Genomic DNA, 20,950 nt, shown 5'->3' on the forward strand with positions numbered 1-20,950 from the left:
CTTAGTGGACCTTTCCCAACATTTTCCCCAGTCACCGAAATCAGCTCAACTTTTAATGAGATGCTAGCAAAAACGTGAATGACCTGAATTTCATCTGACTCTATGAAGCAGCCCCTCCCCCACAGGCAACATCACCATTCCTCATTTCACAAGGACAAACCTGGCTTTTTTTTTTTATATATCCTTCCAGTCATAAAACAATAGGGAGCAATTAGTTCATAATATATTTTTATAGATGAAGTGGGTTTTGATTCCGGCTCATGCCAAGGACAGAGTCATCACGATGTGACAAACTGAAGGGAAAAAAGTAACCAGTTTAAGCAGGAGTACAGCTGTGATGCAAAGGCTGAATTAAAACAAAAGGTGGTTTAAAAACTCAACTCCATCCCTTCTTAACAGCGTTAGTGCATAACATAATGTTCCCAGCCCTATATAAAGGAGAAGGCACGGTTTTAAAGATTTTCCTCATTTGTATTTGTCGCCGAAGCTTGCACAACGTTCCGATCATTTATACAAGCTTCTCAGACTAAAGTGTTACGTCTTTATAAGGCAGCTTCTTACACCAGGGACCGAAAAAACCTATTTACACTCGTTACACGAAAGCGGTTTGATAGAGTTAAAAAACTAAACAAAAAGAAAAACAAATGTAAATCTGCAACATTACATTATGTACAATTATATTAGTCTCTTCTGTAAGGCTATAAAAAAATGTTTTAAGGTCTCTAATTTCATGCAAGAGGCGTAACAAGAATCAACAGTTTTTCCTGAGAACAGCATAATCAGTGTCGGGGCTTAAATACTGCACTGTGCCTTGCTCAAGGTCACTTATAGTTCCTCTTTTTGTTTTCCCTTCCGCAAGAAGGAGGTGCAGCCGAAGTAACAGTGAAGGCGGCCTCAGAGTCGTGGAAAAAGAAACCGACAAAAACCTGCAGCACGAAACCGCAGGCGAGATTGATGGTCGAGCGCGTCTCCCCTCGGAACGTAAATGAGGATGGACAGCTGTGTTAAGAGGAAGACGAGGACGTGAAGAGGATACAGGAGGAAGGTGTGGACACGCAGACTAAATTCGCCCGTGCTTCCTTGTGGGCTTGATGAATCGATGCATTTACACAATGTGCTTGAGCCAGGTGTCGCTACGCGAAAGAGGAGACCACTGCGATGACTATGATGAGGAGGAGGATGGCCAAACAGATGGCAATCCAGATCTTTTTCTGCAGTGGAAAGAAAAGATGTTAAAATTGAAACAAGAGAAGCAAAAAAAAAAATACAAAGAAAACCCTAAACACTTTCACATTCATATAAAACTGACCATGCAAAGTGCAAAATGTGTCAAAACCAACATCGCTTTGAACACATTACAAAGATGTTGAAATTTGAATTTCTTTAGCAGGAACAGATTTTCTGAGCTGATGGGAAAATTGAGGGAGCTAAATATAAGGAAACTGTTCATTCATAATGTTTTGTAACATTAACACTAAGGGAAATCTGCAGTGCTTCACAGGACAAAAACAAGTAGAAAGTAAACTAGAATTTGCCTAAAAGGGAAGCTTAATATGTCGCACACATAATTATCGCATAAAAAAAAAAACATGCAGATTTTAAAGGCCGGTTTAAATCCAAGCTTCAGTCTTGCACTTCCATCATTGGAGCAGAAATATTTGTGTTTTTTGAAGTTTCCAAAGCTGAAGACGATGAGTGTTACATTTTTGGAAGCTTGTGTTTTCATAGGTGGACTTGAAACTAGGTGGGTGGAAAGCGGACCATGTTTACCTTGCGGGCGCTGCTCTGATACGTGACGGCTTGCTCTAGGTTGGCCTTCGCTTTCTCCACGTAGTTCGAAGACTGGTTGATGTTGTTTTCAATCCTGTTCACCATTTCCCCCTGGAGACGACAAAGGCGTCAGACTCGAACCTTCTTCAGAGAAGGCTGAAGGTTCGTCATCGCTGCGGTTTACCTGGGCCTCCACCTCCATGGCGAGGTACTGGAACATCTCGTGCAGCTCTCTGATGCTCCTCTCCAGCTTGAGGATCTCATCGTGTCTGGACTCGATCTCATTCAGGGCCTGCTTCGTGGCCTGAGCATCGATAAGGATCTGGACACCAGACAGGTTTGTGTTTGTGTCTCATGTTTTAACAGACAGGAATCCTCACTCTACGCCACGGTGACACCAAAACGCTACAGTTGATTCAACCACAGATGTTCGTATTGGGTTATTATGTAGTAGACCAACTCAAAGGAATGCATAACTTAAAAAAGAAAAAAAGTTACATTTGAGCAATGTTTGCAAATAATAACTTGAATACATGCATATGTATTTAGCCATATTGACTGATTAAGCTGTCACAGTAAATGAACCACGATAAATTAAAATAAGCTCAATTTGCATTCTGATGATTGATATTTTCTAAAGAGCCATTTTGTTTACATCCATTTTATTTATGGTTTCGGTTGTGTGTGTTTTTACTTTCACCTTATTGTGTTTGGTTGTCGTGTTTTACTTGGAAAATTTAAGATGTCTTCCAATTCCAGCGTACAACTTTATTGGGTTTTGAGAGGGCGAACTTGCATTATTATGGCATTACTAATGCATTACTTGAAAACGGTCTCAAAACGACAGTTTTATCGTTTACTGCAATAATTTCTGAGACCATTTATTGTCCAGTAATATTTGTTATTGTGACTGGCCCAACTCTGAAACTTGTCAAGGCCTCAGGAAGAAGGAGATCTCAGCAGACGGGACCAAAGCAGAGCTTTTTGGTCTAAATGAAAATGTAAACCAACCCTCTGCGTTTAACCCTCCAGCAGGACAGTAACCATAAGTGTACAGCCAGAAGAACAACGGAACGGTTTATGCAAGCGTTTCTATATGGTAGAACGGCCAAGTCAAAGTCTAGATTTAAATCCAATTGAGAGTTTGTAATAATTGAATAAAAAGTTTTCAGAGTTTTATTTGCAACAAAACGTCCCTCATTTTTCATCCAATTCTCATGTAGGACACCTTCGTGTTGGTCTGTGGCATAAAAACCCCTAAAAGAAGCAGAGAGGTTTGTGGTTCTAATGTGAAAAGATCAGGGGATGAGTACTTTAGGGTATTTAATCTAGTCTAACTAGGATTTTCTTACCAAATCTGGTCCAGTTTAAAAGAAGAGAAAAAAAAAATCAAACCTGTCAACCTGACTGACAGCAGCTAATCTGTGTTTCCAGGGTTACCGCCCGTTTCTCTTCCAGAGAACTCACATTCTGAGTGAAAACATCTGTCTGGCCGCTTTCGAGCATCGAGTCCAGCTCCTCATCGGTCACGTTGGCGCCAGCTGAAATCGGAGGGTAAAGCAGATCAGAGTTTGGAACAATAACAAAGCTACATGCAGATCTGTGTGCTGTGCTAACACCGTGGACGTCTAAAACCTGCCCGAGGAGCCGCTGACGTCTGGCTCAGGTTCGAGGCTCTCCAGGACGCTGCGACTCTTTCACAGCCACTTTCTGACTGTTTCGATGTCAATACAGCTGGCACATGGAGTACTGTTTCAAGTAAGTGTGTGAACGGATTGTGTGAAGGTGTAAAGTTATGGGACATGAGTTTGTTTGCTGACCTTTAACTAGAACCGATCATCGTTGCCACATCAGACTTTTCCGAGACAAACTGAGCAACAAAACTCAGTCAGAAGTTCAACAATTTTTCATTTCTATCTGTGTTTACTGTAATAGTGGCTCGTCTGCCTCCAGTTCAGAGAAATTCTGATCATCCCTGAAACTTAACAATATTTTGCTTCATTCGTGGCAATACAAGATCGTTAGATTTGCAACTCAACACCAACCTTTGCAGATGAATTTTTGCAGCTCGTTGTGTGTGGTTTATTTATAAAAAACAGCAACACCAGCTACAAAAACTGTTTAGATTGGTTTACCAAAGTGGGGAAGAATCTGTAGCTTTTTATGTCGTATCACACAGAATTATAATTGTTGGTTGTTGTTTTGTTTTTTTTACACTATACATGTTTGAGAGCAGAAAGAACAACATGACTTGTAATTTAGTCTGTGTGAACAACACTGAGAAAAGTCAAAATATTACTTTGACCAATATGTCAATATTAGTAAGAAAAGCTCAACCAAGAGGTATTGGTTTTGTTTAGTTTTATTTCTTTACTTTTTTAAAAAATATAAAGCTACATTTCCACATAAAAGGTAATCAGGGCTGTTTTATAAATGCATTGAATACATACTTATTATTATAAGCAGATTCTCATCCATAACTCAATTGTTCTTTATCCTGAATGCAGTCAATAAAAGTGCAAAGGTTCTGATTTGCAAACTTTTATCATCTTGAAATCCCAGAAGCAAAGTTCAGATAAATAAACAGAAACAGAAACGAACACGATTGTTGCATCATCGGGGAGAGTTAAGAAATGCCACCAGCAGAGCCGTCAACCTCCAAATGTCCCCTTCTCTTTTTTAAGCATCAGTATTAGTATTTTTTTTTTCCAAATTTGCATTTATGCGACGTGTATAAATGTTAATCGGTTGTAGCCGTTAAAACCAATGTGACAAAGGAGTCTGGCGATGACTGTCATGGCAACCGGCAGCAGCTGAGCCAAAGAGGAAGTGATGCCTGATTTTTTTTTTTTTTTTCCCAAGCAGAATAAAACCACAGATACAAACTGTAGCAAGAGAAAGAAAAACTGAGCTTGGTGGACTCACTAATCTTCAGCTGGCGCTGTATTCGCTCCACGTTCCGGTCTCTGTACTGGGACTGGATGGTGTTGCAGTGGCCCATCAGCTCCACAAACTCCTTGGACAGAACGCCGTGCTGAGAAAAGAGACGCGAACCATTTCAAGTCTGGGAAACGAGCAGCAACGTCGCTCTTCTGAAGAGTGTCCAAAAACGTAATTAAACAGCTGCGGCTCTCAAACTGACGTGATGAAAAAGTTAATTTATTTCAGACGTCTTCTGCATCCCAGCATGTCAACGGAAAATTGAGTGGAAGGAAAAAAGTGTGGTCATGTTGTTCTGTGGTCTTCTTGTCAGATGAATTTTTTTTTAATTATTTTATTTTATTTGGAAATCAGGTTCTCAGAGTGTTGCTCCCAAACATTATAACAGAAGATTCAGTGGAAGGAAAAAGTGTAAAGCAGGCCATTTAGAACGCTGTATTCTAATCCATGTATTTGTTCTTGTGGCCTTTTCTCAACTACCAAATTGTACATAGAGCCTCCAGGAAAAAAAACCCAAAAACATGTTTCCCTGTTCAGACGCTACCTGAGTGCGCTGCATCCGAATGTTGATTGGAATATATTTGCCATCGTCGTCTCCCTTTTTAGGCTCGATACCTGTGGAGAAAAAGTGGCGACGGTTGAAATCTGATGGGCTGGGGACCGAAAACGTCCACTTGAAAAGCACTTACTCTTCAGCTTCTTCTGGATCTGACCCGCCAACGTTTTGATCTCGTCTCGAAGAGTTTGGAGCTCTTTCTTCATACCTGGCCGAGGATTCAGAGAAGGTTAAGTACCAGTGTGGATATTCTATCTAAGCATGCATCAGATATGTTCCTGGGGAAGTGTTTAGCTCAATTAAAGATGAAACATTTTATTAAGAACAGAGTTTTATTATTCCCTTTCTGTCTGTTTAGAGCAGCTGAAGCGAATGACGTTCTGGATAAAAACACGTACTCTCTTCTGGCAGCGCCACGCCCAGCACGGTTTTCTGCTTGTTCTCCAATTCGGTGACCATCCTCTTGAGTGCGTGCAGGCACTCGTGAATATCTTGCACCTGCAACACAAAAGTTACAATTTGTTTTTCTCATATTTCAGACAATGACAACGTTGTTTTGGTAAACAACTTGAGATGCTTTATAAATCCCTTCCATCGTCTTCTCATCCCTCCACCGCTGACCCAGTTAATATTGCTTTTAAAAGAAATTTTAAATCATTAATGAAAGTAAACGTCGTCTCTGTTTGAGGAACTTTTTGCCCCTGGATTATGAAACAGCTGGACATTAGCCGAGGGCAGAAAACGCATCACAGCGTATGCAACAGCTGGGACAGAAAACCAGAACCAGGAGCAACAGCCAGAGCAACGAGGGAAACTCAAATGCTGTTTATGAGCATCAATTTTACAAAATAATTTTTTTTTTTACAGCAGTTCTTAGTCTGTATGTAACCTTAGCAGGAAACACATGCTGACGTCTTCAAAGTAACATTTTGACAGCTGCATCGTTGTACTGCAGTTTCTTACAAGAAAAACGCGGACCAGTTATGTGGAGAAATGTGAGGCTAGCGTAACAAAATGAGGGCTGACGCCTGTCCAACAGGGCTGTTCAACTGAGAGTTTCCAGTTGCAGATGTTGTTACAAGACGTCAATTCCCACCGCGGTGAACGGCAGGGGGACTGGGTTCACTAAGAGCTCTTATAAGTCACTCAGTAGGGTGCTGGTTTGTTAGATTTCCAAGCTACTGCACCAGTAGTTACTGCAGTTCTCCCCAATGGATATATATAATTACTGCACGAGGTGGACAAAATATAAAGAACCAACAAGTTGTCAGGAAAGGCTCAATTACTGTTCAGTGATTTAAAGTTTTGATGGTGCATTTATTTAAGTTTCTCTTCCACTAAGGGGAATATGATTAGTAAGACAAGATATTTATCAAAATAATAAAACTGCATTATTATAGTCCAGGACGGGTGGCCTTATTTTTCCATTTAAAAAAAAAGAAGTTTTTATTTATTTGCTAATAGATGACATTTGCTAGCTCCTCATCAGTGGATGGTTGTTTATTATGGTAACAGGACAGGAGTTTACACCAGCAGATAATGACCCTGCTTGGTCACGTTGATTGGTAATTTCACTCAAACAGCCATGAAAAAAAAAACAACAAAAAAAAACACCTTTGTTTTTTTGCTTTTAAATTACTTTTATGGCCACTTGCTTTTCTCACACCAAAATCTTTTGAACTGAAACCAAGAATCCTCATCCATGGCCTCGGCCAGAGGAAAGGGATTACTAAGGCCTAACATGTCGTCAAAACAACCAGTCTGTGTGATATTTAAACTCCAGACAGTGTTGCCCTGATTTTAACACTTTCAGAAACTGGATGCTGTGTTCGTAAATTATTACGACAAAGTCACATTTCTCCCTTTTCATGCTTTTTGCGCTCCAGTAGCTTGATTAGTAATAATGCTCCTGGACTCACAATCACCTCTAAAAACATAAGTTTTGTCCAATTATATGCTCCAGCTTTGAGTTTTCTGATGATAAAAGTAAATACATTTGCTTGTTAGCAATGTAGCCATTCATCATTCTGATGTTTTTTATGTCATTAGAAATCTTATGCATATTAATACAACTAAAGCCATGGAGCAGCTGTACAGCATGTAGTCTGCTTGCATTTGTTTTATAATCACAACAAAAACAAAACTAAAAGTTTCCAGACTGGAAAACCTCAATTTTCAGATATGATGGGAACCCAGACATGCCAGACGAAAGCAACTAAAGCATGTTATAAAGCAGATATGAAATACAAACCAAAGAGGCTTTGTGCGTAAACTCTTTCCAGCTATTACCATGGCAACAGCGAACCGGAAAGGTTGCCATCCATTGGTCAATAAAAACAGAAACTGAAAGTGTTTGACATCACAAATGGCTGATACTGGATATCTTCATACAGCCTGGAAAAATGTTGTAATGTACCTTGGTGATGCACAATATAGAGGGTTTAAATGAGATATGTGAAATAAGACTAAAAACTTTGCAAGATGTGATTTTTTTTTTTTCCATTTTTACTTTTCGTAACTTAAACGGAGCATATTCATAACAAATGTAATCTCGAGCCACTTAACATGGCAAGTTAAATAAAGAAAGATGCACTAAATTCAACTCAACCACACAGATGGCTTGACATTCAAATACAATTTGATCCTAATTATAATAAAGTCACATTCAGTTTATTATGCCAGCTGGAATAAACAAAAGGGTTGCCGTCAAAGGGAACTTGGTCATCTGCAGTGAGTCACTAACTCTGCAGCAACACCTCCTGCTTATTCAAGCTTCCTTGAGTTTATTCTGGAACTGAACAATGTACTCCTGGACCTGCAAAAACTTTAGGTTGGATGTACAACAACCAGACATGAAGTGTTGTTGGGCATAAATGAGAAAAATCTTCTGCAGGTCATTTGATAGAAGCTTTAGTTATGAATCCAATATAAAATCCTATTTAACCCTACACAAAACAAAACAGATTTTTCAACAAATCTGCAAAATTCACTCAACGCTCACACAAAACCTACAGATTTTTTTCCTGATTTTTACTGCAAATTTTTCTCAAAATTAGCTGAAAACTTTGGGTTCCAGTGACTGCTGCCGTCATACCTTAGCACAAATACCATAAATATTCTTTACAAATACTTCTAAATTAGCGCCACAAAAGCTGTGATTTTGATTGTTAAATAAATCCTGGATGGACTCATCAGTGTGAAGACCTTCAATATTACTTAATTTTAAGAAACACGTACTGCGGCTCCTCAGATGTTTACTGATATTTTAACAGTTGGATTGGTTTTATTAAAACATTCTGGCACAACTGGCCCTTTAAGAGCGCTCAGGTTTTTGATGTGGCCCAAAATGAAAATGAGTTTCACAACCCTGCTGTAAATGAAGGGTCCTACTTTTCAACGTACACATACGATCGTGGTCTTTTCTAAAACTCTTTCAATAATAACAATAATAACCTTTTGGATAGCATATTTAGGGATGTTTCAAGTCGTCTGGATGAGGTTTCACACCTCCTCTCAGCTGGCCTCACCTTTCTGAAGAAAGCCTCATTGTCCTTGTCATCTTTCGCTGAAGATGTTCCAGGTTTGGTCATCAGAGCTTTGCTTTCGTCGTCGTCCTCTGAAGCGTCGGCATTCTGTATAAAAACAGATCCACAGAAACATGAGCCCTTTGCTAGACTTCACTGATTTTGTGCTGCTTCCCCTGCAGCCCTGCCCAGTCTGCCTCCCGGCCTCACACATCCTAACGGAAGCTCTCAATGCAGAGCCGCCCAGCTCCCAAAAATACTCAGAAACAGCCATTGAACACCGCTGTTGTGACACCATAACCCGTGCTGTTATTTTAGTAAAAGCTGTCACCACAGACTGGAGCTTAAAGCCGCTCCTCCACTACACCATTAACTTTTCTTTTTAGCAGGTTAGCTCGCTAATGTTAGCCGCTAACTTTGAAACTCACGCTTCCCAATTCTTTTGTTCGGTCCCGCATTTTTCCGAGAGAAGTTTACGATCCGACGTTGAAACCCGCTGCAACTCGACGCCGAAAAGAAACAATGGCTGTTCCCGATGATGAAACTCCCGAAATGTTTCCTCTTCTGTCATTCAACAAGTAAATTCCAGTAGTACGCTTCTTCTTCTTCTTCTTCTTCTTCTTCTTCTTCTTCTTCTTCTTCTTCTGCGGTCAACACAGCAGCCACCAACTCTTGGACGCCATCGTGTGGCAGATGCTGTTATCAGCTAAAACACATTGTTGCGGTCCATATTAAACGCTTTTCACACCGCTTTCATTTTTAATATTTTGACACTTTACTGCATCCGTGGTCAGACTAGCCAAAAAGAGGTCTTGGGTTAGAGTAAAATTATTACGATAGCAGAATAACAGTAGAGTAGAATAGAAAATAATGGCTTTTAATATCATTTACAATGAGAGTAAAAGCAACTCTCCTAGGACAGATATGTATGTAGAATATATAGTGATATAAAATACAAAAAATAAATAAATAAATCACCTATTTATTGGGTGAGTAGCAGGCTTTCATATGACTTTCTTGAGATCCTTCATTCCACTCTTCCTTAAAATCTAGATTTTTGGAGTGAATGCGTAATGGTTGATCTCTGCAGCTCATCCACGGGCCTTTTAGTTGTTTTACTGATTTATGTTTTTTTCCAGCTTACCTGTTCTTGAAAGATTTGCAAATCCATCTTCAGATGACAGACTGGAGAATGTTCTGTAAGATATTTAAAGCGTTTGGCTATAGTTTTATGATCTAACCATGGGTAAAATATCTCCACATCTTTATTCTTCATGATGGATTACCTGCAGAATAAAATACACATAGGTGTACTCCATTAGTTAGCAATGAAGTGACTGAACTGAATCCACTGGATTTTATTTAGGAGTATCAAAGTATCAGGGACTGGATTAAAATGGACGCTACCATTGTAAGGTTTTTTGGCCTCCTTCATGAGATCCCAATAAAATAAATAAAAGTTTGTGATTAAAGTCACGAACAATGAAGATATTCAAAACACAGGAATAGATTTAATGTGGTTCCCTCGCTCTTTTAAATCACAAAATAGCCTCGAGGTGGCGCTGTTTACCTGCCTAGGTTCTGCCTGATTTCTCACAAGAACTTTTTTCCAACCATGATTGCTCATTTGTTCATACAAATATATATATATATATATATATATATATATATATATATATATATATATATATATATATATATATAACTGTTGTTTTAGACTTAAGGTACCATACAAAAATGGAAAATATTACTGATATTTTTTACCAAAAACGAAGTTTTGAAGTGAAAAATAAATAATGTTTAGAGAATATGAAGTGAACGTGGATAGGTCAAAGTGCACAAAATGATGTGCCAGTCAGTTAAAGTGACAATTAGCTTCTTTGCATAGTTTTTGGCCATGTGACGGGGGAGACATGGACATGGGAGTTTTCTGAGGAACTTTAGAAGTTAGTTGGAGAAAGAAAATGTTGTAGATCCTGATCACAGATTATTGCTTCTGTGGTCCCAGATTAACTGCATAAAATAAATAATGTTCATGTTGTGTTATGCTACATGTTCCCTACTGAAAGGTTTTAAAAATGGAAGAGCACAATATAAGTATCACCACTTAGCTCAGTCATCTTGATATAATATTCTTTAGCTGACACTTGTGTTATTTAGATATAATATATATTTGTCAATATTTTGTGGTGTCTACTGCTTATAATGAAGTGAAAATAAGTGGCTTCTGTTTATTTTGTCGCTTTTGCCACTTATGCTTAAATGTAATGACAGGATAACTGATCTGGTTCCTGAGAACAACTCGTTTTTGTTTTTTGTGATTTTGAAGTACTTGCAGCACTATAAAAAAAAATGTATTTGTGCCACACCAGTATTTTCTGGTATTTCGTTTTAAGTTTTTTGTGATATGATTAATTAATGGAAAACAAAACTATCCAAACGTGAAAAGGTGACTGCCCCCTAAACCTAGTAACTGCTTGTGGAATCCACTGGCTGCAACAGCTGCCATCAAGGATTTGCATGGACTATTTACAATATTTGCTTTCTATGTTATGAACATGAACACTGAACCTAACTGAGGCAGGTGAGGCCTGCGGTGCCTCAAGTATTGTACTAGGCTCTATTGTGACCTGCTGGATAACTCTTTAATGTTCCCTTAAAGTAAATTCAGAAGGCTATCCACTCGTTAGCATATTTAGATAAAGGCTCTCGGTGTAGTTTGCAGGCTTACATATGGATTTGTAACTTTTTCCAGACTGATGGACGTCAGGCTTTTGTGTCTTCAAGTTAACCTTAGTTAACTGATTGGATTCATTGGACTTTATTCAAAAAAAAAATAAAATCAAAATAAAATAGAATAGAATGCAATAGAAGTAGCTTTTAATGGGGAAATGAAAGATATGTAGGTTCACACAAAGCTTCCAAGTGTTAAATATATATAAAAACAAGACTAACAACAATAAAGTTATAATAACAATACACTGTTGTACAACATTTTTATGAACATAATATACATAATGTGCATGTGTACTGAACATCAAAAAGACAGCAGACTGATACAGCATTTAATGTTTTTTTTAATGAATGTATGAATGCTGCTGTTTGTGTCACGGTGAGCAACACGCCCACAGTGGGAGACATGCTACGCATGTTGTTCGAGGGGGTAACGGGATACTAACCCACAGCAGAGTGTGTATTAAATTGATGTTTTTTTTTTAAGGACGGAACTACGTTTCCCATGATGCACCAGCGGGGAGCGTCGGGCTGTCAACGCCGGGGGAGAGGAATCGGTTCAGCATCTCCGGAGCTGCGGAGCGAAGCGTAGGACAGAAACACAGTGTTCACAAACACAATGAGCTGGAATTAACTCACCGACTGTCTGCCGCGATGCCCGGACCGGATATTTAACGACCGAACCGCCTCGTCTGCTTCGGATCAGCGCGGAGAGCGGACTTTAATTCATCAATGAGATCTGCGGAGAGGTTCTGCCGCTCGGTGGAAACGCAGAAAAACACAAGATGAAGAAGCAGTTCAACCGCATGAGACAGCTCGCCAACCAGACAGTGGGCAGGTAAGAGCTGGACTCATGACACGAGGTGTGGACTCATGACGCGTCCTTGCCACGTTCAGTTGGCTTTTGGAGATCTGTCGCCAGAGTCGTTTCCTCGATGCCGCAACATTTGGCTCGGTTCGCACAAAGCGTTAACTGTCAGTGTGAGTGCCACATAATGTGCAGCCGTGTGATTGATTGAGCTCAGCAAGGGAGGAGCGAACCCGCACACTGATGAGGAGGGAGCCGACATGGTACCCAAGAAGCTGGGCTGCTGCTGCTGCTGCTGCTGCTGCTGCTGCCCACCGACCAATGACAGGCAGGCGCAGGGCGGCTGCTGGCAGAGCCTCCAAGCACAATACAGCAAATGGGTTTTAATCAGGGAATAAGAGCACATTTCACCGGTGATTAGTAATTGTGAAGTGATGGATAGTTAGAGGTGGAAGGGTCAAACACTCAGGCTTAAGGGCAGCAAACTCTCCACTGGAACTTTCTCAGGTGACAGAGATCTGTTTGAGGGGATCACATGATGCCAGCTTCAGGTTGTACTCGTGGGGATTAGGGGTTGAACCAATTAGTCGACTAGTCGACTAGTCGACTCTAGGACATCTCGCGAGTTTTTACATTTCATGTCGACTAGTTGCAGTCATGTGATTGCCGGTGGTGACAGCCTGTGCTGATCTGGCAGCACAGTATAGGTCACAAGACACAAGAAAAATAAGTTAATACATTAGTTTAAATGATATGTAGATGGATGCATATTTGTGGTTTTACAGTGTTTTTAAAAGGAGATGGAGTTGCAGCTGCAGTCCACTACAAAACACGAGCCGTCTAAAACTCGCCCGATCAGAGCGAGCCGGTGACCGGGAAAAAAGTCAGACGTGAAGAAGATTTTTTGCAACTTTTTGGGCCACATTACCAGAGTTACAGGGGATCAGCAGCACACAGCACCAGTGCTGCCGAAGAAATCCTTGATTTTTTTTCGCTACCACAGATCCCCACCATGGCGAACCCGCTGCAGTGGTGGGCCAGCAACCAGGGCAGATTTCCCCGTCTGGCAAACCTCAGCAGAAAATATTTAGCTGTTCCGGCAACCAGCACTCCCAGCGAGAGGATTTTCTCTCTCGCTGGGAATACCATTACGAGAAAGCGGGCAAGCCTTCATCCGGCTCATGTTGATGCCCTTGTTTTCCTACATGTCAACCAAGAAAAAACCCCAACAACTCTTAGCGAAGAGAATATTGACAGCGAGTGAACTTTATTTACCCCCCTCCCCCCCGCCCCCTCTTTTTATTGTTTTTACATGCCATCTAAAAGATGTGCGTTTCCTTTTGAATGTTGGTTTCCCAGCAACTTATTATTTATCATAAACTATCCCGATGTTTTGTTGTTTCACTTGTTGCTGTTCTGTGTAAATGCCGTATTTTTCCGTGAAAACGGGTAATAAAGCCTGTACGTTACTCCAAAGCTTTGCGTCTTGCGTTGCTATGACGTCACAACGACTAGTCAACTCGACATCGACTCGACTTTTATCATGTTGACGTTGACTAGAAAATATCTTAAATCGTTCAATCTGCTGAGTCAGCAGAGCTTCCTGCCGCGCATCGGGCGGAGGAGAAGCAGGTGGTTTCGTTGAATTCAGCTGTAACCAAACGGGATCCGTTCATAACAAGTTTGGCTTGTGATGTTCCAAAAGCACCATGTAGTCAGTGTGATAATTTGACTCCTATAGTAACTATCCAGAGATCATCAGCATCAGCCGGTGTTTAGAAAAAAAAAGTCAGACCCGACTTTGTGCAACAAACTTTTCCCCGCTGCTCACGAAGAATCTCCATAATAGACTTAGTAAAAGCAGGAGAAGGGGAGAGTGTGTGTGTGTGTGTGTGTGTGTGTTGGGGGGGGGGGGGGGGGGGGGGGGGGGTCGATATTTGCCGTGAAAATAGCTAATAAAGCCTCCAAGTAGTTGTGAAGGGTTTTTGCGCTTACGTCACTATGACGTCACCGCGACTAGTCGACATCGACTCGACTATTATCATGATGTAGTCGACCTTAAAAAATATGTAGTCGTTCAACCCCTAGTGGGGATAACACTATCCAGGTATATCCAAAATAATAAACTGGACCCGGCCACACAAATTTGTGTGCTGTGCTCTATTTGACCCAGAAGGTTGAAGTCAGACCTGATTATGACTTTTCTGTTGAGTTTATTTACGTGGCGCCACTTCACAGCTAATGTAATCTCAACTTTACAAGACAAAAAGGCCCATTTCATCTGTAGTTAATATACATCCTGTTATATAGATTCATAAAGTCAGAATAAAACCTTTTTCTTATGAGTTGATGTTGATATGAGAGCCTTATCAAAACTTTATCAATCAATCCATACAAAAAGAGAAAATCCAAGTCAGCCCATTGATTTCTTTAAATAGAAAATTGTGAAAAGTTCCCACAATAAACTAAATATGATTGCTTTGTTTTATCAGATTGGACTATATTGAATTTTAATATACTTATATGAATGCATCCATTTGTTTATGTATTTCTGTGTACAACTTTAATCAGTTTTATATAGTGCTAAAATCAGTTTATGACACTACTTGGTAAAGTCGTATGTGTGTGGATTGTTTCTATGATTTTGGAGCAATCTCTCATCCTCAGTAAGCGTGTGGCAACAGGGGGAAGGTACAACTCCGCTTCCCCTTTTCCACTTCCAAGGAAAGTCGAAATACCCATACCAGGCCAGTAGGTGGCAGTAATGCTGACACAAATCAAATGTCAATTATGTTAATAAACAAAATAACAGTCTGAGTCTGACCCATGAAGCTCTATTTGTATGCCGAAGATTGGAAACACAAAAGGGAACACCGCCTGAATTCAGAAATCCAACTTGGAAAGTCGGTCTCCAAGCAACCCAAAATTGAATATTCAAAATGGCTGCTCCTCCGTCAGGGTTTCAGATATAAACTATTTACTAGCACTTATGGTAGCTTGCATTGAGTTACACCAATGTGATATGAAGTTGAAGTACCATACCACCTTTGTTGCGGACATGCTTGTTCAGTGTTTGAACCCATAAACAGAAATGCACAGATCAGGCATAACATTATGACCACTCGCAGTAGTGTTCTGGTGGCCCTTGTTTTGATGTTGATGGTGTGCATCTGGTCCACACAAGCAGCAGATTCTCTAAATCCTGTAAGTTGTGAGATGGGGTCTCCATGGATCATGGATTTGTCTAACATGTCCCACAGCTCCCACGCCTAGTGTAGGTTATCCCTTTTAATAACAGCTGTCACAATGAAAATGTAACGTCTTGTCCTCTCTGCTTGTCTGTGGTCATAATGTCATGCCTGATTATTGCAAATAGTTATTGAATTTTATTTCCATTAGTAGCTAGCACCACCAAAATTAACCCACAGGTTTTCCAACTCGCTAGTAGAACAAGCTCGACCCGATCTTGACGCCATTCCCAGATCTGAGCTTTGACTTTTGAGACAAATCAAACGTAGCATAGATCTGCGTTAGACTCGTCTCAAAAGCTGGAAATCTGGGAATGCCACCACACCCTTCTTAACAGTGTTCCAGCTGTAAGTTGGCAAACCTGTCGATTAGCTAATTGTTGTGCTAAGAAACCTATTGCTTACTATGTAAACCAAAACAGAGGTGTTGTTAAGATCCTGAAACGTCTTGGGACACATGCCAGAATAGTTTTCTTTTCTCGTGTGAAAGCTCTGTCCACATTTGCAGGAATATTTTTGCAAATTTGGTAACTTTTTCTGCAGTGTTTGCGTGTTTTTGTTTTTTAATTATATGGAGAAAAATATCCTGTTTAAAATATGCACAGAACCTATAAATTTTGATTTTTATTTTATGATTGAGAATAGATTTACTTGAGAAATCCCATGTCTTCATTTTCATAGACAGTGGCCTCGTAGTTCAGATTTTTAACTAAAGAAAAATCAATCAGCTAAGCATAGTGCCTCACGTAATATCAGAATGCACAATAATGATTGATTTATTTAATACTTGTGGACATGTTTGAGGCAAAAGTTGACACTATAGATAAATCTGAATCCAAATACTTATTTAACTCCTTTAGTTAGAAAACATGTCTATTTTATCACCAAGTGTTAGTAAAGTGTTGTTTTTGGCATTATATTCCTGTTTAGTGGATGTAAATTCACTTTTCCCTAAGCGTGTCATCAGTGCCATGGCCTCTTTCGCCTCTGATTTCTTAGTTATGCTTTTAGTAGGTGTTGTAAAGCCTTTGTCTGTCTGTGTTTGTCAACCCCACCCTAAGGTTTTTGCAGAAAGTCAGAGTCATGTGTCAACACTGCTCCCCGGGCAATTTGGGTCACGTGTTAGTCAACTCTTTGATGATGTTAGGCAAGTTCGAAACACATTAATTGTCGTGTTTGGAAATGACACTTGCTGGATCAACGAGGCTGATTGAAGCTTTTTTTTTTTTTTTCTGATGAGTTGAGGCTGGTACAACTTGTTTGTTTTGTTTAGCTCGCAAAGTAACTGATTTATCATTGATTACAGGTTTTAAAGTGATACTTGTATGATATAATCAAGGATTGAGAGATAAGAGGCTTAGAAGAGTTAGAAAAGTAGCAGCTTAAAACACAGATGAGACATTTGGTCATTATATCTGATTTATGACCTGTACTTTTTCTTTGCAACCTTTTAGGTAAATAATATAGAATTGAATTTTAGTCGTTATCAGTGGTGTTGTTTCTCTATGTCAGCATTTATTATGATAAAATTATTGGTATATTTCCCACAGCGCCCTCTGGAAAATGTGTCTTCCCACAATATTTTCAGAGGTTGTAGCCTTTTATTGATTAGCAATAATCTGAGAGGCCCATTAACACTCTGACAATATTGAACTGATTAGTCTTAGATTTGGTTATGAGTGGAAGTCTGAGTATCCTATTCCTCAAGTTTCTCTGCTTTGCATTTGCAGTCGTCTCCACATCCTTGCATCTGTTTTGTTGTGCAGACAACAAGGGCATCCTCGCTCCGATGAAGTGTGCCCTCTTTAGGGCGGCATTGCTGCACCGCTCCAGTTGAGGATATAGGTCAAGAGAGGTTCAGACAAAGTTAAATTCATCTCTGAAACAGTCTGCCTGGACCATTAATCCTGTGTAATGCTGCATAAACTGTGCGACTGAATGAAAACGTGTAACTCTGTGTGTGAGCACAGCGGCGTTATGGCAGGAAGGGAACGGGCTCTAATCCTCTTTTGGCTCTGTCACTTTTCCTGCTGGGTGTTTCAACTCATCTTCTCGTTTCCATGTTTGTGCTGCCGATAAAAGAATATGTCTGGGTTTCTCACTAGTGTCTTTGCTCGTATTGAGTGATACTGTTTGCCCAGACCGGCACTTCAAAGGAGGCAGAATACTTATTTAAAGATGGCAATGGATTGAAATCTGAGATATCATGAGACAGTTTTCTGATCTTTTATCTAACTACATCAGATAAAAGAAAATTGTTTTTATTTTGTATTTTTTTGTTTCTGTATAATATTCAAGCTGCAGGTTGACAGGACATAAGGGACTGTGGCAACATAGTCTGTCAGCTTTGGTGATTGAGGAGAACACAAGAAATTGTTTTCGTTTTTTTAAAGCAGCAAATCATTAATGGCTTCATTTCCTGCACCGCTGTTTTCTTTGTCACATTCCAGGCTGTAGGAAGAAATAGTGACTGAATGATTAATTGATGAGCGAGGGGCCAGAGATTATTTTTTTTCTTTCTGTACACTGTTTATTTCTGGGTTATTTCTCTCTGCCTCCATTTGATGAAACCTGAGGAGCGACCTCGTAAAACCAGCCTTGCATGTCAGGTTTTATTCGATTGCAGGAGGAGGGATGTGGTTTCCCTGCAGTTCTCCACAGGATCACAGTCTTGCGCTCTTGTCTGTGACACAGCCGGAGCCAAAAGCTGAACGGTTCGGCGCTACGATTAATCAAGACAGGGCCCATTTTTACCTCCTCACAAAGGGACAGTTTTGGTCCCGCTTCAATATAAAGAATATTGTCAGTTCATACCCAAACCTGTGCAAGCCGGTGTTTTGCGAGGCAGTTTGATAAAACCGTATCATATTTACTGTAACCATGCATGAAAACAGTTCAGAGAAGCAGAATCTGGGTTTGCAATGATGGGCCATTTAGACAAGCTTTCTTAATTGTGAAGAAATCAGGGGAAAATGTGAGCTTGAGATGGTTTAGACTCACCGTTTAGCTCTTTTATGACAAGCTGTGTTTGAAGCTTTTTGGAAAAAGCTGTGTAATGTCTCATACTTTTTCTCTTATGTATGTGTTCCTTATATCACGTGACAAGTGACTCATGACTAAAAGAATGAGATTCATGCTGCTGAAATGTTCTTCGATTTGTTTCTTATTCTACTTTTTAAGTATTTTATTCTGTTTATTTTAAGATTTCATTCATCGTTTTGCTTTTTTCTAAAACCCTACGGTCAAATCCAGACATTGTTAGATATATCATAATTAGAGTTGGCTTTTCTTGTCTGTAGGATGCTACCACTCCCCCTTGGGGATGAAATTGGGGAATTATATAAAACTAGAACTGAATATTACTTTTGACTTTGTATAATATCTGAACATGCAGGTTTGTGTCTTTCCAAACTGCTATGCTAAAATATAATTAAATCTAAACTGTAAAACAGGTTTTTCAAGATGTTGACTCAACCCTGACCCAACTGGAAATCCAACCTGAGTTATGAGTGCTTATTGTTTCATAAAATATGTATTTACTTAACTTATCTTCCTTCCTCTTGAAATAACTCCAAATAATTCCCCCTCCTTAGGCTCACGAGACATAAAAAGCTTCTTCTCTGTTATTGTTACAGATTTACAGGATAAAACCAGTAACCACCAGTGTGGCCTGTTAAACCAACACATCAAATGAAAACACCAGTTTATGCATCACGTGAGGATTTAAGGGCTTGCTTGTTTTCTTTATTGTTGATATAAATCACACATGAACTGTATCAAACTTCAGCCTATGCACATCCTGCAGATCTTTCACATTAACAAAGTCTTGTGATCTCTTCTGCAGTCAGACACTTTAAGGCTCTCTTTACACTCAGATTTAGTCCTTATAGTCGTTTTTGGACAATTATGGATTTCTTCTATAGGTTGTATTAATATAAATGGCTCCATAGAGGTGTACAGTAATTACCCCAACATGTTTTTCCTCCTTGGCTGCCAGACAACTCAGCCGAAACATAATGAACCCATTTGTCAAAGACAGAGCTGTTTGCGCACCTGCTAATTTGTGAAACGCTGTCTTGATTTTTTATAATTTATTGCCTTTCATTTGTAACATAATAAGGTATTCGGGCTGCTTGCTATACAGTAAGATATGTGAAAATGTGCTTAGAACGAGCTGAATGAACCTGACGTGGATGGCATTATGTTTACGGCAGGAGGTGTTGTATGTATCTCTGCAGGCTCAGCTGAGGTGTTAATCTACTGTAGGTGGGGAAGATTTTATTAGAAGTGCATCAGATTTGTTGAATGTCATTTAAGGCCATGGTCAGTGGATAGCACCAAGTAGTCTTATCAAGTGTTTGTGGTCTAGTTTGTAGTGCATCTTGGTACACTTGAAATAAGACAAAACTAACTTACAAGTAACTTTTCGGCAAGAAATAGGATCTTGTTTTAAGTCAGTAATTCCTTAATATTGATAAAAGAAATGTACTAGCTTCACTGGTAGATTATTTCACTTATAACAAGACACTTTCCCCATTTTATAAGTGAAATAATCTGCTACTGCAAGTAATATTTTATCATAAATATTAAGGAATTAGTAAGAATGCAGCGTCAGCTTTGTTGAAGGAAATCTTTTCCTTGGTTTTAATTTTTTCCTTTCCAAATAGAAATTTGAAAAGTGTGGAGTGCATTTCAAATGAGACTCCCATCCTCTCATACCTCTAAATAAAATCCTGTGTAGTCCGTTTCCTTCAGAAATCCTTCAGCCGTCAGAGTCTAATTGTGCACACATTAATCTCAGCATAAATCCAGCTGTTCTAAGACGACCTTAAGGGTTTGTGAAAGAGTACAAGTGAATAAACAGCGGAAAGGTCAGAAATAATGTGGAGAAGTTTAAAGCAGGGTTAAGTTATAAATTAATGTTCTGAACTTTGAGGATTTCGCAGCGCTCTGTTCAATCCATTATCTTAAAAAAGAAAAAGTATGTCACAACTGCAGACTAAGACATGGCTGTAATATATTCAGAAAAATAGCCTAAAGGCTCATGGTAACTCTGGAGGAGCTGCAGAGATTCACAGCTCTGGTGTTTGTTGACTGGATAACTATTATTCGTTTATTACCCAAATCTGGGTTTTATGCAAGAGTTGAATGAAGGTCATGAGAAGTGTTGTTTGCGGCAGCAAATCTGGAAGATCAGTTTTATAAAACTAAGACCCGGTGTTCACTGTGTGTCTGTCCTCTGGTTTAATGTGGACAATAGGCTAAGTGCAATTTGACTGGTCAATTCACCAGCAGGAAAGAGCAACCAATTCTTTCACAGGACCGGAAACAAGTTCACCAGTTAAGAGTGGAACCATTAATGCAAAAGACA

General features: G+C 39.6%; 2 protein-coding genes across 6 annotated transcripts in view; one reads left to right on the forward strand and one right to left on the reverse strand.

Moving 5' to 3' along the window:
* Nucleotides 1–150: 150 nt before the first annotated feature.
* On the reverse strand, nt 151–9,419 carry stx4 (syntaxin 4). Its single transcript, XM_032574749.1, has 10 exons — nt 9,219–9,419; nt 8,794–8,898; nt 5,665–5,764; nt 5,400–5,474; nt 5,255–5,325; nt 4,696–4,804; nt 3,238–3,311; nt 1,955–2,092; nt 1,771–1,881; nt 151–1,211 (listed from the first exon to the last, which is right to left on the reverse strand). Exons 1-10 carry the CDS (start codon nt 9,246–9,248, stop codon nt 1,134–1,136), a joined length of 891 nt encoding a protein of 296 aa, XP_032430640.1. The 5' UTR covers nt 9,249–9,419; the 3' UTR covers nt 151–1,133.
* A 2,255-nt stretch (nt 9,420–11,674) lies between these two features.
* Nucleotides 11,675–20,950, forward strand: part of LOC116727149 (rho GTPase-activating protein 44-like) — a 65,230-nt gene continuing 55,954 nt past the window's right edge. For 2 of the 5 annotated variants that reach the window (XM_032574358.1, XM_032574359.1), the window contains exon 1: nt 11,675–12,361. In XM_032574358.1, coding sequence (XP_032430249.1) covers nt 12,309–12,361 — 53 coding nt within the window. In that variant the 5' untranslated portion in view covers nt 11,675–12,308. The remainder of the gene's footprint in view (nt 12,362–20,950) is intronic. The other 3 variants (XM_032574362.1, XM_032574363.1, XM_032574361.1) reach the window with 2 other exon arrangements.

Source organism: Xiphophorus hellerii, chromosome 10, assembly GCF_003331165.1.
Source record: "Xiphophorus hellerii strain 12219 chromosome 10, Xiphophorus_hellerii-4.1, whole genome shotgun sequence".
Lineage (NCBI taxonomy): Eukaryota > Metazoa > Chordata > Actinopteri > Cyprinodontiformes > Poeciliidae > Xiphophorus > Xiphophorus hellerii.